Raw genomic sequence first — 25,094 nt, 5'->3', positions numbered from 1 at the left:
AAAAACCAAAAGACAAGGAAAGAAAAGGGTTTTTGGTATGTCTGTGGAGGAATGCTGAGTGAATGTATCAACCATCAATAAAGCGCTGTTTAGGCAATCAGCTGGGCAGAACGACAGGAAGTGGAAGGCGGGACTTTCTGGGAAAGGGGAATTTTTGGACGGTTGGAGGAGGACGGTGGGACTGGACGCGGACCAGCCGAGGGGTCATAGTGGCAAGTGTTTGGAATATATGTATGTTATAAGGTTTAGAGTAGTTTGTTTAGTTTATGAGTAGATTAGAATCAGTTCAGACTCTGCCCAGCGAAGTGCTGGCAGCTTTAAAGTACGTTTTAGTCTCCCTGTGTCAGTTATTTGCTTTGTAGGCCAAACGGATGCAAAATACTGTAACATATGAAAGATTTTTTTTTGTTTTTCTTTTCTTAGTAAGCTATTTTAAATCAACAATTCTAATATATAGCTGTGATTACTACCCAGTAATACATAAACCACAACCAAGGACTCTGTTACTCTATATCATATGGTCACTTGACAAACAAGATCCATCTGCTGTCAGCTCATCTCTCTATGGCTGGGCATCTCAGGGGTTGTAACAATAAAGCAAAACAAAGCAATATTTAAGTTGCAAGCCACTTGGAGCCTTCCTAGGCTGCCACCAGCTTCACATCAGGGACCCAAAGGACATTTGTCACCGAAGGTTGTCAGTAAGTCCTGAGTGGTCAGGAGAATATGGCATCAAACATACTTGCGGAAACCATGGGCCACAGAGGAACACTCTGAGCCAGTGGTAAGTGAGACACAACAGGTCTTCACTGTAATAAGTGTTCAGCATTTTACACGGAGGATTCGCCTGTCCTCTAGGAATTACCCAGTGCTCACACTGTAGGAATGGAAACCCAACTAAATCCCTTAATTAACAGATTCCGTTTTGATGCATTTAGCCAGTTTGTATCTGTAACTCAGCCAGCTTGGCCTGTGGCCTGTCTCTCATGTTCTCACTGCTCAAGAATGGGGTGCAGGAGGACCTGACCACCCACAGAAGACATGGCAAAGACTAGGCTTAACAAGCACTGCTCTAGCCAGGCGTAGTGGCACACGCCTTTAATTTCAGCACTCAAGAGGCAGAGGCAGGCAGATCTCTGTGTTTGAGGCCAACCTGGTTTACAAAGCGAGTTCCAGACAGCTAAAGCTACACACATAGAAACTCTGTCTCGAAAAACCCAAAAACAAAAACAAAAAAAAAACCCAACAACAAAAAAACAAAACACAAAACCAAGTAGTGCTCTAACAACTGGGAGACAGATTCTATCTCACCCAAACTAAGCTTACATCACTAACAAATCGCTTAAATAGAAACTAGAATAAGATGAAATGGCACAGGCCTGCCATCCCAGCCACCTCAGAGGTGAAGGCAGTAGGAGTAAAATGTCAAGGCCTGCCTAAACTGAGGAGCATGTTCGAGGCCATCCTGAACAACTTAGTAAGGTACTGTCTCAAGATAAAGAGTGAAAAGAGAGCTGGATGCAGCTAAGTGGTAGAGTGCCCAATCCCTAGCACCCTACAAACAAATCAGGAGACAGCACCCTTATAGGATAGCCAACTGACTTAAAATTTTATATAAAACATTTGGAATTCTTAAGCAATAACCATTTCGAAGTCTGGTAACCCAGACCTCAGGCAAACATACTCAAATAAGAAAAACCATCTGTCTGCTTGCAACTCTTGGCTCTTTCAGGGGCCAAAAGGACTAAATCCTACAGACTTATCCTCCATAGCATCCCTTATCAAAAATCTTTCTATGACATGAGCCAGATGACTGAACACTCCCTGATAAGCAGCTACCCTGAAGCAAAGAGGAAAACTTTAGCTGAGTCCACAGGTTAGTGGACAGGATGAGCAGGCAATGAGTATGAAGTGAGAGACTGTCCTGCCTGGCAGGCCTCTGAACACTTCCATGTAGCAGTCACTAGTAATGATGCCATCTGTCTCCAGACACTCTTTAAAGATCACTGTGCCAACACATGGTTCAGCAGGACAGTTCACACTGCTGGTAAGACACCGTGATCTATCTTTCCCAAAGAGCAAGAAAACCAGATGGCCCTGAACTATGACCTCTTCTTTAAAAGGAAAACCCTGAGTTGGGAAACGTCCAGTCCTGTCACTGGAGAATGGACAGTCCTAGTGCTGCCTGCCGGCATCATGGTGGTGGACACAGGTATCCTTTAATGTGGCTGTGACAGTGCTCCAACCTCTACTAACAACAAGAGTCTTCCTCAGAGACACTGCCTGTAGTTAGAGCCTCAACTCAGACACAAGTCCCTTTTCCTCCTCAGGACACTAGTAACAAAATAAGTGCCAAGCTTGACTCCTTTCCTTGAGTTCATTTCAACACAATCTGTTATTTCCACAAACAGAAAGTATGACACACTGATTACACAGATTCAGAAGGAGAAATTCTATTCTTTTTTCCTTTTTGGTTTTTCAAGATAGGGTTTCTCTGTGTAGCTTTGGCTGTCCTGGACTCACTTTGTAGACTAGGCTGACCTTGAACTCACAGAGATCCGCCTGCCTCTGCCTCCCTGAGTGCTGGGATTAAAGACGCATGCCATCACACCCAGCTGAGAAATTCTATTCCTGTGATAATGTCAGACTTCCCTACGTATCAAGATTCTGTTCCTTAGTAGTCTACACCAAGCCTCCAGCAGCTGGCCAGGCCAACAGCAGTGCTTGCACAGCTCCCGCAGGAAGAGATAAGTCAGGCTCCTTAGCTGTTGCAAGTGTGATCCTGCCAGGGTGGTGGTGCACAGAGAAACCCTGTCTCCAAAAACAAAACAAACAAAAAAATCAAGTGTGATCTTTATGTGGCTTCCTTGAGGAAGGAATGATTGGCACCTGTCTTCTTAGCACAAAAACAGCCAGCTGCACTGGCCTTGAGTTCACATGGATGCCAAAACTTACACACATCACAATGTACAGCAGCCAACAATAGAAATAATCCAATGCCTGTCAACCAACCATGTCACGCAAAGGCAAGCCAGCCTGGAGCATGCAATCGCTGTCATAGAAAAGGAGGGCCAGAGCATACAGAATGCAGTCCCTGCCACACAAGGGAGAAGCACAGAAAATGTCACCCCTGTGTACACAAGGAAAGGGCCAGAGCAAAGGGAATGCAGCCCCTGTCCCTGTGATGAGACGGTGAGAACAATGACAGCCTGCCACCTGGATGGCATGACCCAGGCGCATGCAGTACTCATAGGAACTCCCATTCAAACAAGAGGATCAGCAGCTGAAAGAGCCGGGAGGGTAAGGAGGGGCTGCTAACTGGGCTGAGGTTTCTTTGAGGGGGTGATGACAAAAAAAAAACATTCCTTATGCAGTAAAGGTGACGCTGTATAAACACGTGGATACACTAATGCAGCTTGTCACTGTAACAGAAACGCAGTTCTAAGGAGAAAAGCTTTCAGAGGGATCATGGTCACTGGGCCTGTGGTAGCCAGTCATCATGGGGGAAGCTCAAGGCAGAGGAGGCTGCACATCCCATTAAAGCTGGGACCCAAAATGAAAGGCCACATGGGGTCAGGACTCCACTCTCGTCCTCAGGACAAGCCCTCATGGCCCATTCCTCCCCTAGCCACCCACCCCACTCTGAGCAATAGAGCCGTGAGTGGGGTCAAGCTCTCAGCATACAAACTTTTGGAAACAATCTCAACTTTAGCAACTGAATGAAAGTGTGCTGTAAAATGATCGAGTGTGTGGCATCTGGCTTCATAGAAAATGATGCCCTCACTCCCTTCCCCCAACACTGCAATTTTGAAAGACATTGTTTCTAGTATTTCAGATACAGTAACACATCTAAGACCAAAATCTTCCTTAAGTGGGGGGAATGTGCTTCTAAGAAAAAGCAGTAATTTAGATATAGAAGCAAAAACTTCACAAGGTTTCACAGTAAAGAGTATGTGCTTAGGACTCTCACAGAGCTCAGTCTGTCGAAGTTCCTTCCTTCCTCTTCACATTACAGTCACTTCATGAGATGCAAGGGGACACTTCAGACACTTGAGAGAAAAAGAACCTGTCCCACTATGGGGACCCCAAGAAATCATGGGGAGGAGTCTGGGGAAGGCAGACCCCAGCACTGGCTCCCTCCAGCTCCTTAGAGATTCCAGCACAAGAGGCAGCTCAGGTCAAGGGGACTGTCCTCCCTAAGCCTGACAACAGCTTCTGGAAACCTGCAGAGAAATGCCAAGGACAGTGAGTGAGAGACTATCAGTGCTGGGAGAAGAGCACGGGTGCTAGGAAAAAACTATAGGTCTTGGGAGAAAGGCACAGGTGCTGGGAGAAAGGTACAGGTGCTGGGAGAAAGGGCACAGGTGTTAGGAGAAGGGCACAGGTGTTGGGAGAAAGGCACAGGTGCTGGGAGAAGGGCACAGGTGCTGGGAAAAAAACACAGGTGCTGGGAGAAGGGCACAGGTGCTAGAAGAAAGGCACAGGTGCTAGAAGAAGGGCACGAGTACCGGGAGAAAGGCACAGGTGCTGGGAGAAGAGGACGGGTTCTGGGAGAAAGGCACAGGTGCTGAGAAAGGTGTACTCACAAAGTGACTGGGAGAAGGGCATGGGTGCTGGGGGAAGGGCACAGGTGCTGGGAGAAGAGCACAGGCAATGGGAGAAAGGTACAGGTGCTGGGAAAAAGGCACAGGCGATGGGAGAAGAGCACAGGTGCTGGGAGGAAAACACAGGTGCTGCAAGTAAGGCACAAGTGATGGCAGCCACAGTGGGATTCACAGTTGCTTTAGCTTTCTTCATCACTCTCTATCATTCTGCTTATCAACAATAAGCTACATGCCCAGAAAAAAAGAAAAGAAAGAAAGAAAAGAAAAGAAAACAGAAAGCCGGGCGTGGTGGTGCACGCCTTTAATTCCAGCACTCGAGAGGCAGAAGCAGGTGGATCACTGTGAGTTCAAGGCCAGCCTGGTCTATAAAGTGAGTATAGGACAGCCAAGGCTACACAGAAAAACCCTGTCTTGGGGAGGAAAAAAAAAAAACAGCCCAAAGACACAACTATGGCAGCCCTGGGAACGTACCTTCAGAGTTCAGGGTGATGAGTGTGACGTTGCTTCCAATGTTCTGGCTTCCTGGCTGGCCGCAGTTGGACACAGAGTCACTGGCCTCTGACCCGCTCTCCCCATCTTCATTGTGGCTGTCATCCTGACCAGGTACTTTCACCACAATGGTGTTCTGCCGACGCCCAGGAACAGCGCTGGCGGGAAACAAACACAGCAGCCCAGGCTGTGAGAGGGACATGAGTGGCACGCTGAGACTAGCCCTGACTCAAGCTGCTATGTAGACTTATCCCAATGCACAACGTGGGTCCCCCAACACGTGGTGTGACACACACCCTCCATGGAGATGAGAAGCAACATGACACAGAAACAGTCTGAGCCAAGAAGACACATAATATAAAGCAACTGCATACGAAATATGAACAGCAAAAGAGAAATGAATCATAACTCACTGAGATTCGGCCTAGAGCCTTGCTTTCAGCTCTTAGAGGTCATCCTAACAAGGCTGACTTGCACAATGATAATCATGTCAGAAAGCCCACATCCATCCATCATCCATGCTGTCAGGCACCCAAGATGACTCAGCTTCCAAAACACCTCCACACTCCCTACACTCCCACAGACAAACCCCAGGAGGAGCTTCCAAGGCCATCAAGAATGCCAAGAGTCCCCTGGGAGCCATTCTTGGTACAGGGCCCTGAAGTGCTGCAACAGCCAAACAGCTAGCAGCAGACAGTGCTCAAAAAAGACCCAAGACTCATCTGTCTTCTGAATGACTCTGTCAACAATTTGGACTATGACCTACTACACACCACAGAGGAAACAAAGCTCTCGTTCCCCTCAGCAAAGTCAAAGGGGCCTTAAAACTACGGCCATCCCCAGAGGCAGGAGCCGCACCAGGTCCCTACTGAACTTGACCTCACAGAACTATCCACAGAGAACTAGCTACTCCACACTCCACACCCATGATCTCAGCGCAGGCCCAGAAGCGCATCCTCTTCCCAGTATTGTGGCTGGCCTCCAGCGCCCCACACAGCACACCCCGGGTGTCCTGTATGCTAGAGAACTGGACCAGGACAAGAAGCCAGAACAAAGCTGGAAGGAGCCACACCCCACAGAAAAAAAAAAAAAAAGCAAGACAGGAATCTGTGAGAACACTCCTGGGAATCGAAAGATGACAAAGCTTTCCTGAGGCCCAGAGCAGGAGCCAATGGCAGAGGCCCCACAGGGCACACGCACTGTGCACTTTCAATCTGACTGAAGTTCCGTTCAATACAGCGCAAAAGAAAAGGGTAAGGAAAATCAAACATCAGCCTCAACACATCGACATCATTTACCAAACTCAGAAGAGGTCAACCGCAGGGACAGACAGACGGGAGTGGCCAGCTGGCCACATGCAATATACTCTAGCATCTTCACATACCAGATCCAGCCCAGAGGTCCTCACAGCCGCCCATCCCTTGTGCTGTCTCACCCCGCCATTGCTAAGCAACAGGCTGGCCCTTCCTGACCTAACAACTACGCTTCACTAACAGAATCAACCCTGTGACTACAGACATGGACATGTGCTCGGACTGAACCCTAGCTCAGGAATGCTCACTTATCCTCATGATAGTGGCAGGGGAAGGTAGGGTGGTGGTGACTACTGACTTGCTAATGATATTTTCCAGGGAATCCGGTGCCCTGTTGCTCAATGGGTCTTCCATCTTGGCTACAATGGCGTTCTGCCGATCATTGTTGAGTATTACTGTAGTCTGGGGGACGACGCTATGGAACAAAAGAATCACAAGAAAAAGAAGACCTTAAAATAACAACATTCATTGTCAGAGCACATCAATCATTCAACACGGTGAGCTCCTGAAGCCGGCACCAGAGGTGGGGTGTCCAGACAGGGACAGCTACACTGCAGATGGGACTCTTAGCTTCTTGCTGATTGATATTCTTGGTTGACACAAATACATAATGTGGGCTGGCTGGGCTGTGGGCATATAAGAGTAGGTAGGACAGGCTAAGGCACCCTCCTGTCCTGTGCATCTGCAAGCCATCTCAGCAACACATTTACATGAAAACCAGCTTCCTTTTCATTGTTTCCCCTTGTGTGTCTGTGTGGTGTAGTGGGGTGGGGGTGGGCGGTGAGTATGCACACAACATACATTTGAGCTGTATGCAGAGGCCAGAGCAGAACATCAGGAACCTTCCTCCACTGTCCTCTGCCTCATTCAAACAGGCCTATCATTGATAGTAAGCTAGTTCATTCAGATAGGCTGGTCATCAGCAAGCTCTGGGATCTGCCTGTCGTGCGCCGCCGCCCCCCAACCCCCCCCCCCCCCCCCCCCCCCGTACTGGGGTTACAAGATAAGTACAGCCATGTCTGGCTTTGCACATGAGTGTTAGGGATTTAAACTCAGATCTTTATACTTGCAGAAGCATGAGTTCTCACCCGCTGAACCAGCTGCCAGCCTCTTTCAACCACATCCCTCCCAAACTATGAGAAGGCACAGTGGCCTCACAGCTGCCCTCCTCAATGTCATTCCACATCTGCCTCTAGAAGGTGGCAGTCAACCCATGGGTGGCAGAGGAAACATGCATATGCCACCCACAACCCTCTGCAGAGTGCAGGACCAAAGCAAGAGGCCTTGAAGATTGGATTTGAGAAAAAAATCCAAGGAAAAAGCAAGACCCAGCAACCCAGCAACAGGCTGGAGGCAGCATGGAATGTAAGTAAGCAGAACCAGCAGCTGGCAGTCACCATGCCAATGCTCAGCATGTCGGCACAGAGTCCTGCTCTGAAAAGCCAGGCTATAAAGAACTGCTGCTTGATGCAGCCAGCTATGTATACAAGATGGCTTGTATGGCCTGGTATCTATACAAGCCTATCAGCCACAACTATACCAAATATTTGGTTTTTCTAAAATTAAGGAACTTCCCTATCACACTTAAAACGAAGTAGCTGCCGGGTGTGGTAGCGCTTTAATCCCAGCACTTGGGAGGCAGAGGCAGGTGGATCTCTGTGAGGTCAAGGCCAGCCTGGTCTACAAAGTGAATCTAGGACAGCCAGGGCTGTTACACAGACCAAGCCTGTCTGGAAAAAAACTTTAAAAAAAAAAAAGAGAGAGTATTTGACAAAATGGCTTCCTAGGAGACCACTTGCCTACTGTTCATGTTCTGCTTTTAACCTAGCCCTGAATAACTAAAAGAATGTTGTTACCTAAGGGTTCACACAGAAAACACCCAATACTATTAAGTGGCCAAAAAGGCCTAAGTGCCAGAGAGTGACACAAATATGCACAAATGCTTCCGGAAACATTTGTCAGCAAACCAGGATGGGAATTAGTAAGGAACTTCCATGCTCCTGAGGACTTGGGCTTTCTGCACACAGCCGTATGACTGCACATGCTTCCTCGTTCTCCTGTGACTTTCTGGACCATCTGGCTTGAACTACCATTCCAGTGTCTCAGCCAAACACAGAACTGGGAGATGCGGGCGGTGGGATCTCATTAGTTCACCGTGGTCTGTCAGGGAGAGGTGACTGATGGGTAGGGTTGACCTCCACAGGAGCCCTTCAGGGAGGCCTAGGCTCCCTCTGGCCTGAGGCAGCCTCCTTCTACTGCCTCCTCACATGCCACCCCCAGACTTCACATCGCTCAGCAGCTCCATACCTGAACCAGCTCCTAAAATAAGCCACATTTACACCAAAGAGCCATGTGTACACAGAAGCCCCACACACTCACACTGTGAAGTAAGCACAGGTTCACTGGGAGCACACAGAGACTTGTGAACATTGTCCCCAGCTAGGAAACCTGTGTAGCCTAAACCCAAAGCAACAGCAGCAAACAACTCTGAAACAATGCATGCGTAAAACTGCAAGCCTCTTTTAGACGTCATCACTCTCCACATGTGCACCTATGTGGCTCTGTGAAGTGTGGTCTCCTGCACAGAACTGCTCTGCTGCCTCCTGGGATCTCTAGAGAACCATCTGTGTTTGTCCTTCAAGAATGTTCTATAAAGGAACTTGCAGAAGGTCCCCAGAAGCAGCTCAAAACTTGCTTCTGTGGCTGGGGATGGCTCTGCAGCATGGGAGTGGACATCAGTCTCACCCACTGAAAAGTAGTGACAGTGTTGTAGGTTTCTTCATGACATCTGGGCCTTCGTCCTGAGCACAAATGGTCCTGAGCACAACTGCTGCCACACTGGAGCTCCTGCCCCTCCCTGTTCCTTCCAGCATCAAGAGCTATCATCCTTTGTTTCATCTTTATAGTGTACAAGCACCCTAGCACCCTACCCCACCACCCCACACCCCACCACCCCCCACCCCCAGCCTGACTGGCATACTCTTGTGGCCAAGAAGCTGAGGATTTGCAGGCATCCTTCGGGCTGCTCTCTTCACAGTAACACAGTGGTTCATTCACTACTGAGTATAGCTCATTCTGGCTTCAGAACATCTTCTCTTGTTCTTTCCATGCTCTTTTCAGCTCTCCCTGCCTGCCTGCCTGCCTCCCTCCCTGCCTGCCTGCCTCCCTCCCTGCCTGCCTGCCTCCCTCCCTGCCTGCCTGCTTCCCTCCCTGCCTGCCTGCCTGCCTGCCTGCTTCCCTCCCTCCCTGCCTCCCTGCCTGCCTGCCTGCCTGCATCAGACTGAAGGATCCTTTGCCTGGTTCTAGACCCCAACAACCTCCTGTGACTTATACTTGGCTCTGCAGTCTACCTTACAAGGGGCTCCTGGCCAGGTCCTCTTCTACTCCAGTGCTGACTGTAGAAAGCTGTCCCACAGTATAATTCTCTCACATCTCTATTCTGCTCCAGGAGCCAATGGTCTATTCCCCCTTGGTCTGTACTTTCTAGATTCTTTTTGTGATTTCTACTTATTCTTTTACAATCTTGAATTATCTGCTTATACTTCTACCCATAGCTGTCCAGCTTTCTATTAAATAAATACGTAATGAAATGAGGACTGAAGAGATGACTTGGCAGTTAAGAGCACTGGCTGCTCTTGCAGAGGACCCAGGTTAAGTTTCCAGAATCTATATGCTAGGTAATAATCACATATAACTCCAATTCCTGGGGTTTGATGCCCTTTTCTGGCCTCCCTAGGCGCTACATGCACATGGCACACTTACAAACATGCAGGCAAAACACTCAGACAAAACAATAATAAAGCTTTTCATAAAACCTAATGAAATTTTTGAAAAAAGGAAATAATATGACCCATAGACTGTGGGAACTTTGAGGGAGATGTGGTCTTTGAGACAGCATCTTGCGATGTGTCCAAGGCTAGCCTCAAACTTACAACACCCCAGCATCCATCTTCCAAGTGCTAGAACTACAGGCCAGTGCAGTTATACTTAGCCTGACTGTTCAATTCTCAAGTGATGTTAATTTGTGGCTGAGTTACAGAAGCTGAACATTCTCACCTTAACATAACATTAATCAATAGTAAAATGTGCTCTATACAATGACAAAGAAGCAGCCGTGGGAGAGTCATGGACAAGGCCCTTTCAGCTACTGTGGTCAAAGAAGTGTCAACAGAAGGTGTATGGCCAGACAGAATGATGACAAGCACTGACTACAAAGACGAGAGAGAGAGAGAGAGAGAGAGAGAGAGAGAGAGAGAGAGAGAGAGAGAGAGAGAGAGAGAGAGAGAGAGAGAGAGAATATGAGAATTAATGAAGGACCGAATGAGATGTGGCACAGACAGGCCACTTAAGTGCCTCCTCCACCACAGACAGCAGCTCAGAAAGACAACTCACTCACCTGCCTGAGACCACAGAGCTGGCCAGGCACAGGTTAGACATGAACCCAACAATCTACACAGCAACTTTCTAAAACAAAACACAAGGCTGAGTTTACACTACTCCTCACAGATCAAAAGATTCTGGGGGAAAGAGAGCCCCTTAATAGAGCCTAAGACCGCTCTCACAATTGCCTGGGAAATTCTCATGAGAGCGCTGACTTTCAAGAAAACAAAGCTATCCAACAACCCCCAAATCATACACACACCAGGACACAGGTCCGGAGATGCAGCTCTGCTGGGCTGCCTCCTCCACTCCTGCTCCTCCCCCTGCTCCAGTGCCCACTTAGCACCTCTGGGTCACGGTGCTGTACCTTCAGCAGGGCCCATCTGTCTACTTTGTACCTCAAAGGCCACCAACCACAAATGAAGTGTGCTCGTTTCAGGCCCACATAAAGTCAACTGGGCTCACTTGAGCTAAAGTATCTTGGGATTCTGGGGTCTTCATGCTGCTGGCCAACACCTCAAGGAAGACAGGAAGGTGAAGCATCAGAGCCAGCATGCAGCACTCAGCATACACAAGCAGAGGGTGTCTCGACTTGCCTCCCCCAGATCAAAGACTTGAAATTCAGTGGGGCTCCTGGGGTGCGGCCAGCATACCAGCAGGCACGTAGTAAAGAACAAGTTAACTTAAGATTTTCACAACTCAGGGCCATGGCGCTCATTCATGGTTCACTGAGCCCTGGCCATGAGTCACCCTCATGACAGCTCTCCAGCCTTCCACTTTATCCCCGTCTTCTGACAGAAACACTAATGTCGGAAGTCTCCCACTAAGGCAAGTGCAGTGGTTCCTGTCTGTAACCCCAGATTGGGGAGACTAAGGCAGGAGGAATGCTTGAGTTCAGGCCTCCCAAATGAGAAATATCAGTCGAGATAGCTGCACTGGCAAATTCTTATTTGTAACCCTGATGCACTAGTATGCACGGTGCTGTATGCCATGAGAATAAAGAGTTTTCTGGAAAGATCTTGTAAGGATGAACCAGAACTCACCCTGTGAGGCCCCTTCAGAAAACAAGATCGTACTGAGGCAAAGATAAGATAGGGATGGACACAGGGGAATCAGCTCACAGCAGGTGCAGTGAAGATAGGGATGGTCACAGGGGAATCAGCTCACAGCAGGTGCAGTGAAGAGAGGGATGGTCACAGGGGAATCAGCTCACAGCAGGTGCAGTAAAGGCATAGAAATCTATGCAGAGGAGGAGAACTCCAGTCCACAGGGTCTTGGTACATAGCCCAGGTTGGCCTCCAAGTCACAGCAGCCTCTAGACTCAGCCTCCAAAATGCTGGGATTAAAAGTACGTACCACATGCCAGGTTCATTTCTTTTCCAATCCTAAAGAAAAGCTACTAAAATAAATGAACTTAGGGGCTGGAGACATGCCACAAAGGTAGAATGCCTATCCAGTATGTGCCAGATTCCATGCCAGAATGGGGAGATGAATTTAGAAATGAGCAAACAACTGGAAACTGAAATGTAAAAGATTCATGGGAAGGGATGGATGGGGTCATGGCTCTTTCAGGCCACAAGATTACTTCCCAGCACCGACGTCACAGGCTTCCCAACTGCCTGTAACTGTAAGCTCCAGTCCAGGGGAGCTAATACCTCTTCGGCTTTAGAAGGGCACACACACTCATGCACAGACCACACACATACATGTAAACAGTTTATTTTAGTATCTGTGGGAGATGGGGATGCAGCTCAGTCAGCAGAGAGCTTGCCTAGCATGCACACAGCCCTGGGTTTGAGCCCCAGCACCTCATAAACAAGGCATGGCGCCTGCACACCTGTAATCACAGCACTCAGAAGATGGAGGCAGGAGGCAGTCAAGAAGCAAGTCCAGCACACATAGGACCACATCTCAAAAGTGGAGCTGGAATCCATATGTAATTATAAAGCACTTAGCCATATCAAGAGCCATCCTGGGAAAACTAAAGGCCTGCCACATCTACGAAGAGATTCACTCTGCTCCTGAAACAACCCTGAGCCGACACAATTCCCTTCAAAAAACATGGTTTGTGCAGGTGCTGGAGAATTCTCCAGGCTGTCAGGACACTCCTAATTTAGCAGGATAGCTGCTTTGCTGTGTTAGCTTTGGGGGCTAGAACATGTCTGAGTCATCAGAGTTTGCTAAGGATTCCCCCAGCTTCGTGTGCGAACCGTGTGCCGCCTCTTTGGTTAATTCTCAGCCCTAACCTGTACAGAGGAACAAGTATGGCTGTGCAAGGAAGGTCAAGCATGATGTCAAACAGAAGCATCCAGAACTCAAAATCAGATAAGAAGTAAACAAGCCCATCATTGCCGAGAGACCAGGCACTCCACAGGCACCAGCCCTATCTTGAGCCTGCCACATTCTGAGCCTACAGAGTAGAGGCTTCTTACTGAGAATGCGATGGCTCCAAAGCGGAAGCCTGAAACAGCTTCTCACAGCACTCGCAGGAGAAGGAATGCTCATCGGGAGACCAGCTCTCCAAGGAGCAGGAAAGCTAGGAACCAGATCAGTTTCCTTTAAAAGGGAAAAAAGATCACTAGGAACTAAGAGTCTAAGAGTTGGTTGCCAGCTTGCTGGAGGAAGTTTAAACCACTTTCCATCATACTTCAGGTCTCTAAAGTCAGTTCAGAGAAAGGGAAAGAAAAGACTTTCCTGAGGAAGTTCTGCACCATTGCCCTGAAGCTTTAAATCACATTTTTTTAAATTTTGAAAACCATTATTATACAAAAACCTTTCTCGTGTGTGTGTGTGTGTGTGTGTGTGTGTGTGTGTGTGTGTGTGTGTGTGTGTGTGAAGCTTACTATGTAGTCAAGGATGACCTTGAACTTCGTATCCTCAGTTTCTACCTTCTGAATGAGGGGGTGACAGGCATGAGCTATCACACTGGGTTTACGCAATGCTTACAGCAATTGAACCCAAGGGTTTACCCACTGAACCATCTCTCAAGTCCTAAACTTTAAAAAAATAAAATAAAATAAATAAATAAAATAAAAATAAAATAAAATTACTCGGACAGTGGAGGCACACACCTATAATCCCAGCACTCAGGAAGCAGAAGCAGGTGGATCTCTGTGAGTTTGAGGCCAGCCTGGTCTACAGTGTGAGTTCCAGGACAGCCAGGGCTACACAGAGACACCCTGTCTCGAAAAATGAAAGAATGAATGAATGAATGAAAGAGGAACAGGGAGGGGAGGGAGGGAAGGAGGGAGGGAGAGAGGAAGGAAGGAAGGAAGGAAGGAAGGAAGGAAGGAAGGAAGGAAGGAAGGAAGGAAGAAAGAGGAAAGAATTTTACTGCTTTTAAACATAAGAAACAAACTCTGTCCTAGGTAACAGTCTTAGTTAAAAACAAACAGAAAGCCGGGCGTGGTGGCGCACGCCTTTAATCCCAGCACTCGGGAGGCAGAGGCATGCGGATCGCTGTGAGTTCGAGGCCAGCCTGGTCTACAAAGTGAGTCCAGGATGGCAAAGACTACACAGAGAAACCCTGTCTCGGAAAAACAAACAAACAAACAAACAAACAAACAGAAAAGCTGGGCGTGGTGGTACGGGCCTTTAACCCCTGCACTCAGAGGCAGAGGCAGGCAGACCACTGTGAGTTCGAGGCCACTCTGGTCTACAAAGCGAGTCCAAGACAGCCAAGGCTACACAGAGAGACCCTGTCTCAAAAAACCAAAACCAAACCACACCAAACAAAACAAACAGAAATGCCTGGGTCTAAAGGCTGTTGAGTTATTGAACAATAAGGTTCCACAAGACAGGGCTGGCGAGAGCCCTGCCCCTCTGTCTGGGTGCTGCCTGTGTGGCTGCTGGACAGCATCTGCGCTGCGCCAACACTCGCTGCTTCGTCATCAGTTTGTGTCTAGCTGCAGAGAAGAGTAGGAAGGTAACTTGTCTGCCATTTGTGTGGCAATGCCTGTGCTGGCACTTGAGACAACACAGCCCTGGCTTCATTAGAGTGCTTGAAGGCCAGCATTAAAGGCTGGCTCACCAAATCGCAGGCTTCCACAAAAATGCAGATGCTTCAATACCCACTGCTTCTCCAAATGTCTTCAGCATTAAAATACCTCATCGCCATCACTACAAGCACAGCTCTGTGAAGTCAAAGAGTTCCCAGCACACCTGCGCAACAGACCCAACGCCCATACCCATCTCTGGCTGAAGCCCCACCCCTATAACCTCACAAACAGCTTATCATGATTAAGCCTTGACATCAAAGAAGACAGGCCTTTTTTCTTTTTTTTCTTGAATTTACTCATTCAGGTGCAGAATCTGACAGTCTGGAGCCCATGCCAGCTGACGCTGGCAGTGCTCCAGGCCTCTGTCTGCCAAGGAGCACAATTAGAAGAGCGCCCTAGGAGCCTACAGTAGCCTCAGCCTTGTCCAACCAGGTGTCAAATGACCAGCAAAGGGTACAGATTTCCAGAGCAGAGAGGGGGCCTTGGGACCACCTCCTGCTGGACCTGGACCTCTGCAGCCTCTCTGAATAGGAAGCAGTGTCCTTGAGGAGCTGGATCCATGTGCTCTCTGGAGGCCACTAAAGCCCAAGGCACCTAAGTTATTTTTCAGAGTATATGACTTTGGACAGAGACCATTCAGCTTCCGCACTCCAAGTATCAGAGGCAGCAGGTCAGCAAAGCAGAGTACCTCATCATCCAGTACAGTGCTGCTTTTTAGCAGTTCTAGAAGCCAGTTTACGCCCCACGCCCAGGTTCCCTGTGAACAATTCTCATTTCTTTTCTGCATCTGTACAGCAGTGATTTCATCCATCCTTCCCTGAAATCCTGGAATTTACTCACATCCTCCGGGAGGCTCTCAGCTTTCCTGTTAACAGCCTTCTAGAGAATGTGGTCCTTGTCACCACCACACCCAAGCAGTAAAGTGTCCCAGCTCTCCATCTTTCTAATGAGGAAACTGGGACTTGGAAATGTCTGAGACCTGAGAATGGCCAACTGGGTGACCCTGACTCCCAGCGCTTGCAGACAGACAGAATTCCAAAGAGCTGCTTCAGACAGAATCTGAGGCCAGGCCATGAAAAGCCTGCCCTTTTCTATTCCTGTTCCTCCCATAACCTAGCAGAACTAAAACAGAGAAAAAGATGTCAACACTCCCCCAGTTCCTGAAGATGGCCTATTCCAGGAGTGACAAAGGACTGAGGTGTTATCCCCAGAAGAGGCAGTATCTTATGAGGAACAAAGACCACTAGTCTTTTATTTCACCCTGAGGACAACAGTGCTGTTTGGTGCAGTCCCAGAAGCTCTGGAGTCATTGCTGCAGACATGGCTACCATGTAAGATGCCACTAGAGTCTAGGTGTAACCAAGGAGGCTAAGGTGTCCTTCAGTGCCTAAGACAACTTCAACTAACAGAACATTCACATCAGGACCACATGTCTGACTCTGAGCCGTGCCTCAGGTGGAATGCACACACAAGCCATCCTTGTATAGTTTGCATGTAACTTGAACTTTCTAGAAACTCAACTACTGTGTCAGCCTATAAAGAACTATACTTTGCTTCATTGGAAATGGCCCAAAGAACTCTCCATTCTGGAATATTCCTCTGCCAGCTGGTGGTGTCTACAACCACAGCCTTGAGGCGCATCTCTGTCCTCCACTGCATGCCCAAGCAGACTCTACCACGCACTACTGTCTTTCCACATCTTCCTCTTGAGGAGCAAGCCACTCCATTAAGTCTTACAGCTGTGTTTCCACACATTATGTTTGGAGAGAAAGGGGCATTTTACAAAAACAACTGTCTTAAGAGGCAGTTGGTCAGTTTAAGAATTTACAGAGTGTCTGTGGGAAGACATATGGCGAGCTGTGCAGCCCACTTCAGTCATAAGAACAACCCTGCATCTTTTGAGAAGCTAGACACCCAAATTTCTCACCAGAGACGGAGGTCCGAGTGCAGCTGGGGTGCTCTTGAGAGTCACAGGAGGCACTGAATGAGTCCACCCAGCAAGCCTCATCAGGAACCATCACAGAAAGAGGGCAAGTAGTCACTATCACTCTTGAGCACCCCAAAAACACCCAAGGTTACCCCTACTCTCCCTTCCCTTACATCCCTTAAGATCCATAAGGCACAAACAGTAGCTGCTCTTGGTACCAGCACCCATGGACAGGGTGGCACCCAGCAAGCACCCACATTGCAGCACTGGTATCCTTTCGGGCTTGCTGTGGCTGGCATTGCCACCCAACTGTTCTGTTCTTCCTAAACACAACAGGCAAGAGGCTACAGGCCTTGGGGCACAAAGATAACACTGTGCCCACTGCCATAAGCAGACTTCCTTAGATACTCTAGGAAAGAATAAACTAGCAGGAGCACTGGGCAGGTGCTGCACCCAGAAGGACCTCATGGCACACTGCCTATGGACCCAGGTATGGGAGGACACCTTCTGAGGCACCTTTCCATCTGCAGAGCCAGGCATGCAAACTTTTGTGCTAGCAGAGTACAAACCATGCGGAGCTCACTAGGAGGCTGCAAACCTTCTATTTAAAAAATTAGGCACAATGCAAGTCTTAGACTAAGTGGAAAGTTTACATGATCAAGTAAAAATTATAAATACCACCCCTGAAGAAATGACCAGCCAGAGATAGGAAAAAGAAAAGAAGTAACACACATGGGCCAAGTTCACGGCCAGGTGCAAGGAAAGATGAGTCGACGACTGCTGAAGCCAAGAAAGCTAGAACGACCTGAGTCGCTCCAGCACAGAGCCTGTGTTTGGTTTCAGTCTAAGTGAAACCAGCACCATGGAGCCACCAGGACAGATATCCGGGGCTAGGGCAGATCAGTAACAGTGGCGCCTGGGCTGGCACAGGAGCACTTTTCCCAGGGTGGCCTGCAGAACCTTGGCTCTTCTGTACTTACCATCGCACTTTGTTGCAGGTCTGGGTGGCGCCAAGTGGGGAACCAGCCACCATGGGGACCTGGATAGGACTGTGTTGTTTGTTGGTGACCAGGTCTAGCTTCTCTTCCAGAGATTTGCAAGTAGCCTCGAGAGCTTGCAGCTTGGCCTCAATGCTATCCAACCGCAAACATATCGTCTGGTTAATAGAGTACAGGAAAGACTGGAAGTAAAAACAAAAAAGCTTCAGAGAGCGTGTCTTCCATGGTGAGGAGCATGTCCACAGGCCCTGAACTCCACCCACGGCTCCTAGTCCACCCAGTCTACTTCAGCTGACCGAGTCATGGGCCATGCCCAAGTACTCAGTGAGGAGCCCAGCCCTCTGTATCAAACAAGACCCTTTGCAATCTCACCTACACTAGGACCATGCAATGATTAGCTTAGCATTGTGCTCATCAATAGATTCACACACTAAAGCAATGGAATCTTTCTAATGATCACAGGTTATACTTACTATCCAAACAGCCTGGAAACCAAAAAAGATGGCTGGACATAAGTATACCCCCACTGAAATCAGTCAATAACCCCCTCCAGGGACATTCTAAATAGCAAGCATGCCACCTACTGGCCCACAAGAGGAGCAGCTTCCAACTACCAAGTTAGAAGACAAGAGCACACAGACTTTGCTCCCCCAACTGCCAGTCCTGTCAGGAGCCACCTGACACACACAGGAATTCTACTGTGAAAAGAGACCTCTAAGCCAGGCAGGATTCCAGGTGCTGGTTAACAACAGGAAATGTAGGCCAGCAACATCTGAAGAAAACAGATTGCGAAAGATTCGACTGGAAGAGAAACGTAGCCTCAGGGACACATCAGAAGAAAGGTGCAAGCCTATAAAAGTAGAGGTAGCAGCTCAGGCTGACCCTGGACCTGAGAGCACAGGCAGTCAGAATGGCCTGCCCTCTATACCTGGTCCAAGTTAGTAGGTGCCAATGTGCTGTCATTTAAAAGAGAATCACAGAATAATATCAAAATCCCAATAGCCACGGAGGCACAGCAGTGAGGAGCTGTGGAGGACAAGTCCTACACTCCAAAGCCCTCACATCTACCTCCACTCAGCGTGTCCTCTGCAAGCCCCAGAACAGCAAGACAGCATCCTTTTCCTCAGATGGTACTCCGTTTCCTGTCATTAGGCAGCACCCTGAAGCCTGGCTTAGAGGTCTCCTTTCATCGTAAGACACTAGTAAAACAAAGATCTTACGACCAGACCAAGGATTCTATTTTTCTAACTGGAGACATCGACTATTTTGCGGTCCATGTTCTCTTAATAGTTAAGCCATTATTTTAACTCCGAATTAAAAACATTCGGCTTGGTCAGGCAGTGGTGGCGCACGCCTTTAATCCTAGCACTCGGGAGGCAGAGGTAGGTGGATCTCTGTGAGTTTGAGGCCAGCCTGGTGTACAAAGTGAGTTCACGACAGCCAGGGCTACACAGAGAGACCCTGTTTCAGGGGAAAAAAAATATTCTGCTTGGAGTTTGGGTGAAAAATCACTATTACAGACTAATCCACAAAGAAAGAGGGGAGACAGCATTTTTCCTAACACTACCGCTCGGATGAGGGTGACCACAAACAGCTCTGATCTGTCTGTAGAGAATTGCTGTTGGCAACGAGGCACATGAATGTCTTCCAATCCCACGGCAGCACGTGGCTGTATGTGACATGCACAGTGTGCTGTCCTAGGAGGCGGCAGAACCCAGGCAGCAGCCACTTCCCTTTCCACGTGATCTGCTTCTCTAGTGCAGATAAAGGCGTTCTCGTGCTCTGTGATACAACCAAGATCAGATTTACTTTGAAATCTGATGCGATTCTTCTGTTCATTGGTCTGAAGTTGGATTTCATTAAATAGATTGGGGGGGGCTTGAGACAAGTGTGGAACCCTGCTTTTTAAGGTCAGTCTGGCATTTCCAGATAGCCAATGATGGACTCCCTTTCTCAGTGGATTTCTCTCTTCACCTGATCTGGGAATCCCCAGACCATCACAGGAGCATCACATAGGCCTCAGGGAAGATTGCAGGCCTGACCCTTTCCTGATAGAACCTGCTCAGCAAGCACCTAGGGATTCCTGCAAATACCCACCCTATGCTACGGAGATGCAAATGACCTTTAATCACACCTGGAAGACCTTCCCCACCCATAGGATAATTAAATACTGTGTTCTCCTTCTTGTGATAGGACCGGAGCTACTGCATGTAAATGAGGTGCTATACCACTGCATGTAAATCAAGTATCCTGGCACCTCTTGTTGGGAGTTGGCCTGGTTGCTGCCCATGTCAGCAGACTCACATACCCCAAAATGTTTGTAACCTTGCCTAAGAACTTATTCCTGTTTGACTAATAAGAAGCCAACAAACCCAGGCAGGGAATATGGGATGGGCGTGGCTGAAGCAGAAAGGTTCTTGGGAAAGAACAAGTCAGAGACCAGAAGAGGAAGAGATGAGGGTGGAGAAGGAAGGAGGGAAGACTGGCACCATGGGTGAGGTGGAGAAGAAGCACATGGCCAGCATGGATGGCGGACTCGGCCCAGATGAACATTAGCGAGTGTTTGGGATTATGGCTGGGCAGTGGCTCGATGGAAATGACTAGGAGCAGATGGCGTGGGACTTTTAGCAGGGAGCTATGGGAGGTAGTGTAGGGGAGTAATGTCTGCCCTGCCCCAGGCGAGCCAGGGCTATTTTAAGTGTCTATGTTTAATTGCTAGATATCAAGTTAGAAAATACCGCCGTAATAATCACAGAGTCAATAATATTATTAGGCCCTACCTCTAGCCCTAGTGAATTAGACACACTCACCCACAAGCCCCTCCGCATTGCCCAAGGTTTATAAATCCCTGATTCACAAAAAGAAAGACTAGGCTGGCTTGCTCTCATGGGCTTGCACCTCCACCATGAGCATCTGAGCCTCATCGTTTCTGGGGGAGAATCATCACTGGATGCCCAGAGCTTGACTGCCAGTCAGGCAGCAGTGGTGGAGCTGCCTTGGCAGCTGCTAAAGCCCACTCCATCAAGGCAAGGTCGGCGCTGACTGCATCTCACCAGACCTGCCTTCTAGCCAGTTACGGCAAGCCAGTTACGGCAATCCATCCGCCTGCATCCTCTGCCCCTCTGCCGTGCTCAGCACAGGAGCTTAACCAAGGAGCTGAAACACTTTTGGTATCATCAGAGGCTTGTGGAGCTCCCAAGTCTCTACTGCTGTCTGATACCAGCAAGCTCGTTCTCCCCCCCCGCACCAAGGTTTATTTATTATTATGTATACAGTGCTCTGTCTGCACGTATACCTGCAGGTGAGAAGAGGGCATCAGATCACATTATAGATGGCTGTGAGCCGCCATGTAGTTGCTGGGAATTGAACTCAGGACCTCTGGAAGAGCAGTCAGTGCTCTTAACCACTGAGCCATCTCTCTAGCCCCCAGCAATCTCATTCTAAAAGAGCTAATTGTAACTTTCAGGGGAAGCTCATTTCCACCAACTGCAGGTGAGACTGGGAGCCTCGCTTAGAGCATGGGCCTCACCCTGAGCACTCTAAGCCACCCCTGAGTGAGAAACAGGACTTTGATCTTGAGGTCAGTCTGTTCTCGTCCGGAAGCAAGCAGGGCCTGGAGGAAGCCACTATCAGACAATGAACAACACACAGGGTTTCTGTATGTTGCCCTGGCTGTCCCAGAACTCACTCTGTAGACCAGGCTGGCCTTGAACTCAGAGGTCCGCCTGCCTTTGCCTCCCAGTATTAAGGCTTTTGTATTTTTGTTTTTTGTTTTTGAGACAGCATCTTTCTATGCAGCCCTTGCTGGCCTTGAACTCACAGAGCTCTACCTGCCTCTGCCTCTCAAGAGCCAGGATTAAAGGGGTGCGCCACAACTTCTGGCCTAAGTAGGTTTTTGATTCCCCACTGTGGCTAGAGCTGCTTCCTGCTGCCACAGTGAAGTGGGCGTCTAGCTCAAGCAGATGCCCTCCTCACAGAGAAAGCATGAGAAGAGGGCTGGTGTCATCTGAGCTGCCCTTGTAAACGTCTCCAGTGCTAAGATTTACCTCTACTTCTGCAGACAGTGGGTCCCAAAGAAGCTAATGTGAAAGCAACTCACTGACTGACTGAGGAGCCTCCAAGCCTAGGCAGCAAACCTCAGGACTCAGGGGTAAGTTGCAGTGTCTCTCAGCTTTCCTCCCACCTGAGGCAGGCCTGTACATGCACAAGAGGACTCTTCACTTGTCCTCCTCCCAGTCCAATGTTTGCTGGGAGAACATGGCCTGTGCTTTTATGCCACATTTCAGTGGCATCTCCAAGCTGCAGCTCAGGCCCTCCTGCAATCTCATCTGGAACGAGGGTCTTTGCAGACATATTTAAATAAATGGGATCATCTGGGCCTGGGTGAGGGTGGGCCTCAGGCATGCACTACAGGGGCAAGGTGGACTACCTAAAGGTCACAACACAGAAGAGGCAAGAAGAGGCTCCCCTAGAATTCCAGAAGGCATGGCCGCAGGAGGGCCGGTTCTGCTGCTCTGAAGCCAAGTTGATGGTAGAAATTTGATACAGTGCACACAGGATCCTCATGGTACCTTTATAGAAGGGTCTTGGCAATTGATTTCTAGTCTCTGGCGCTTCAAAGCAGGTTCATCGTCATCTGTCACGACATGATTCTCCAAAACAACTGAAAGCAACCAGAAACAGAAACTGGAGTAAGCATGGTAGGTTCCTCAAGGCTCTTTACCCCTGCAGCCAAACACAGTGCAAGCACCTTAAGGCTGATGAGAAATGGCACAGCCCATTTCTTACTTTGTTAAAATTCTCAGCCAGGCAGAAACAGGGCCCTTTCTCATCACCTCCCCATACCCCCCAAAAATCAGACCCCCCAATCAGCACTCTCCAGAGCCCAGCAGGCGACTTCACACCAAACCTTCACTTATGATCTCTTCCCAGGTTTACTTAGTGTGTCTGCTGGCTACCTCACTGCAAAATCAAAAGCACCCTCACCTGGCCTGAGGGTTGAGAGGCACGTGTGTACTTACAGCCACAACCCTCTCTGCATGTCACATATGCCGCAAACTAACACAGCCAACATGCTGCATTGTATGGAAGCTGCAGCCGCTCAAGAGCCGACACGAGCAGCTCCTGCTGATCAACTAAGGCCTGCTTTCAGATAAGAAAGGTAACCAGCCTCTGCAGTACCATCCAACTCCCCACCTCATCTAAAACTAAGTACAAAACAGAGTTAAAGTTGTGACCAGAATCAAAGAGCAGCAATGCCACTGTGACCTTACCTCTATTGGCCAGCCAGTCCTTTTCTCTACACAGAAGCAATCATTTCCATGAGATTTATTTTTATTTATGTGTGTGTGTCGATGTGAATGTGTGCCATGTGTGTGGGGTGCCCTCACAAGCTGGAAGAGGGCATCAGATCTCCCTGGAGCTGCAGTTACAGATGGGTGTGGGAACAGAGCTCGGGCCCTCTGGAAGAAGCTAGCCGCTGCTCTGCCTGGCACTGGTCACCTTTGCAGATCTGCTTATCTATAATCACAGAATTCTGTCAGGATTTTTACTGACTGTTATTCCATGGATGCTTTCATGTAACCAGTTCAGTTTTTCTCACATCTTCTTGCCTAAAATAGGTAAAACTGACTGTCTATACATTTCCCCAGCCTCTGTGTGCTCACTCATAATGGCAAGGACAGACTCTAACGTCTACAGATCTGTGTGAGCCTCACCTCCTCCCTTAGCAACACACAGCAACCCCTAAGGGCAATGGCCTTAACTCCTCTTTGCAGGAGTGAATGGGTGTGTGTGCATGTGTGGGTGTGTGTGCATGTGTGGGTGTGCATACGTGAGAACATATTACATGTGTACACAAGCAACAAGTCAGCTATTCTGAAAGCAAAGGCTTTCATAAATGATGTTCCCCAATAGTCCTGGAGCCAGACTCTCACTGCTGTAGAGTCTCCTTAAATAGATGCTTAGCTAAGGCTTCAAAATGGTTGCTTTCAACATCATAAAGAAACAGCTGGCCTTAGCAGAAGATGGGGGAGAGGGGTCTGTTTTCAAGCAGTCAGTATAGGAATGAGGTAATGGTTTCTCTGGAAAATCTATCAGTCTTACATGCACACAGCAGCTCTACTTCTGGGAACTCACCCTGCAAAAACATTCACCCAAATGCATGAGCAAGGATCTTTCCTACCAGATTCCACAAAGAAGAGAAGCAATGGGAAGCCTATCAGATGCATCTGGTAGGTCAATAAACCAGGGCAAGCCTGCAAAAAGTGCCATGGTCTCTGAAGAAGTGTTTACCAGTTCTCCAGAGTAAGTCTTCACAGCCCACTGCAGCATCAAGTTGCACAGAGGAAGGTGTGGTGAGGTAAGAAGAGCCACAGGACCCACACATGGCAGGGGCACCAGGTGTCATGGGACAGGTGACAAGTACACAAGCTGCTGGGCATGAGCAGCCGCACTGCTGGGAATGGGCCTGGGGTCAGACTGGAGGAGTGCGAAGGTGGGGTGGGGGCGTGTGGGGGGGGGCGCGCCTGTGTGTACAGCCCTGCTTACATCCTATGGTTTGAATTTTCACACAGAGCTGGCAACACTGTTGTGTCTACTTTACTGAGGGAACAAAGTCCAGCAGAGTGGCTTCTGACACTGGAAAGACAGGGAGAGCGAGGTTCACCTACTGCCTCACAGCTGTACCTGGGTGGTCAGGACTCAGGTCTTCCACTGCAATCTGAACCACATCCGCCAGGTCCTGCTCTGACATCATCCAGAGCGCGAGAAAGGGGCACACTGACCAGCAAGAGTCCAGAGATCACGGGGTACAGGCTTTCTGTCACCTGCAGAACAAATGCCAAGAACCAAGGGAAGATTAAGGGTCAAAGTGTGGGACAGATCACTAGCCCTGTGCAGTGACAAGCTCTTAGAGGTCCGCAGGCCTTCACTCAGGGATCTACTTGTTTCTAAACACTCAGAAATGTTCAGAAACATGGCTATTCGGTTTTTTCTAAATGCTGTGGGATGCCCCCAGTTGAAAGCCTCACTTCCCACTCCTCATACCACCTCCAAACACATCTTCCTGAGCAGGTTTGGAAGCCTCAGGTCAAGCCTAGCATCCCCACAGAAGCACCCTGTCCAGCACTACCTGCTCCCCTTGGCACCTAGGCCTCCTCAGTGACTATCACATCCCAGAGAACCAGTCATAGATGCACGATCCTCTAGACACCCTGCCCCCATGAACTTCCCCTAATAGATCCATCCGTGACTTTTTTCCAGCTCCTGTGACATTTTGACTAAGCCACCAGAGACCTTAGGCTCCAACATGAAAGTGAGGCCAGGCCCATGAATCTAAATAAACGGTTACAAGTTAAGTTACAGAAAGACCAAGTTAGAAGAAA

General features: G+C 48.8%; 1 protein-coding gene across 5 annotated transcripts in view; it reads right to left on the bottom strand.

Annotated features, from left to right (window-relative positions):
- Positions 1-24,561, bottom strand: part of Banp (BTG3 associated nuclear protein) — a 57,573-nt gene extending 33,012 nt beyond the window's left edge. For 2 of the 5 annotated variants that reach the window (XM_051168774.1, XM_051168775.1), the window contains exons 1-5: positions 24,397-24,560; positions 22,281-22,372; positions 17,692-17,891; positions 6,705-6,821; positions 5,076-5,251 (exon numbers count right to left, since the gene is read on the bottom strand). In XM_051168774.1, coding sequence (XP_051024731.1) covers positions 5,076-5,251; positions 6,705-6,821; positions 17,692-17,891; positions 22,281-22,372; positions 24,397-24,466 — 655 coding nt within the window. In that variant the 5' untranslated portion in view covers positions 24,467-24,560. Of the gene's footprint in view, positions 1-5,075; positions 5,252-6,704; positions 6,822-17,691; positions 17,892-22,280; positions 22,373-24,396 lie in introns of all 5 variants that reach the window. The other 3 variants (XM_051168776.1, XM_051168778.1, XM_051168777.1) reach the window with 2 other exon arrangements.
- Between the last annotated feature and the right edge of the window lie 533 nt (positions 24,562-25,094).

Source organism: Acomys russatus, chromosome 26, assembly GCF_903995435.1.
Source record: "Acomys russatus chromosome 26, mAcoRus1.1, whole genome shotgun sequence".
NCBI lineage: Eukaryota > Metazoa > Chordata > Mammalia > Rodentia > Muridae > Acomys > Acomys russatus.
The sequence above is the reverse complement of the archived record's forward strand: the minus strand, read 5'-3'. Positions and strand labels throughout refer to the sequence as shown.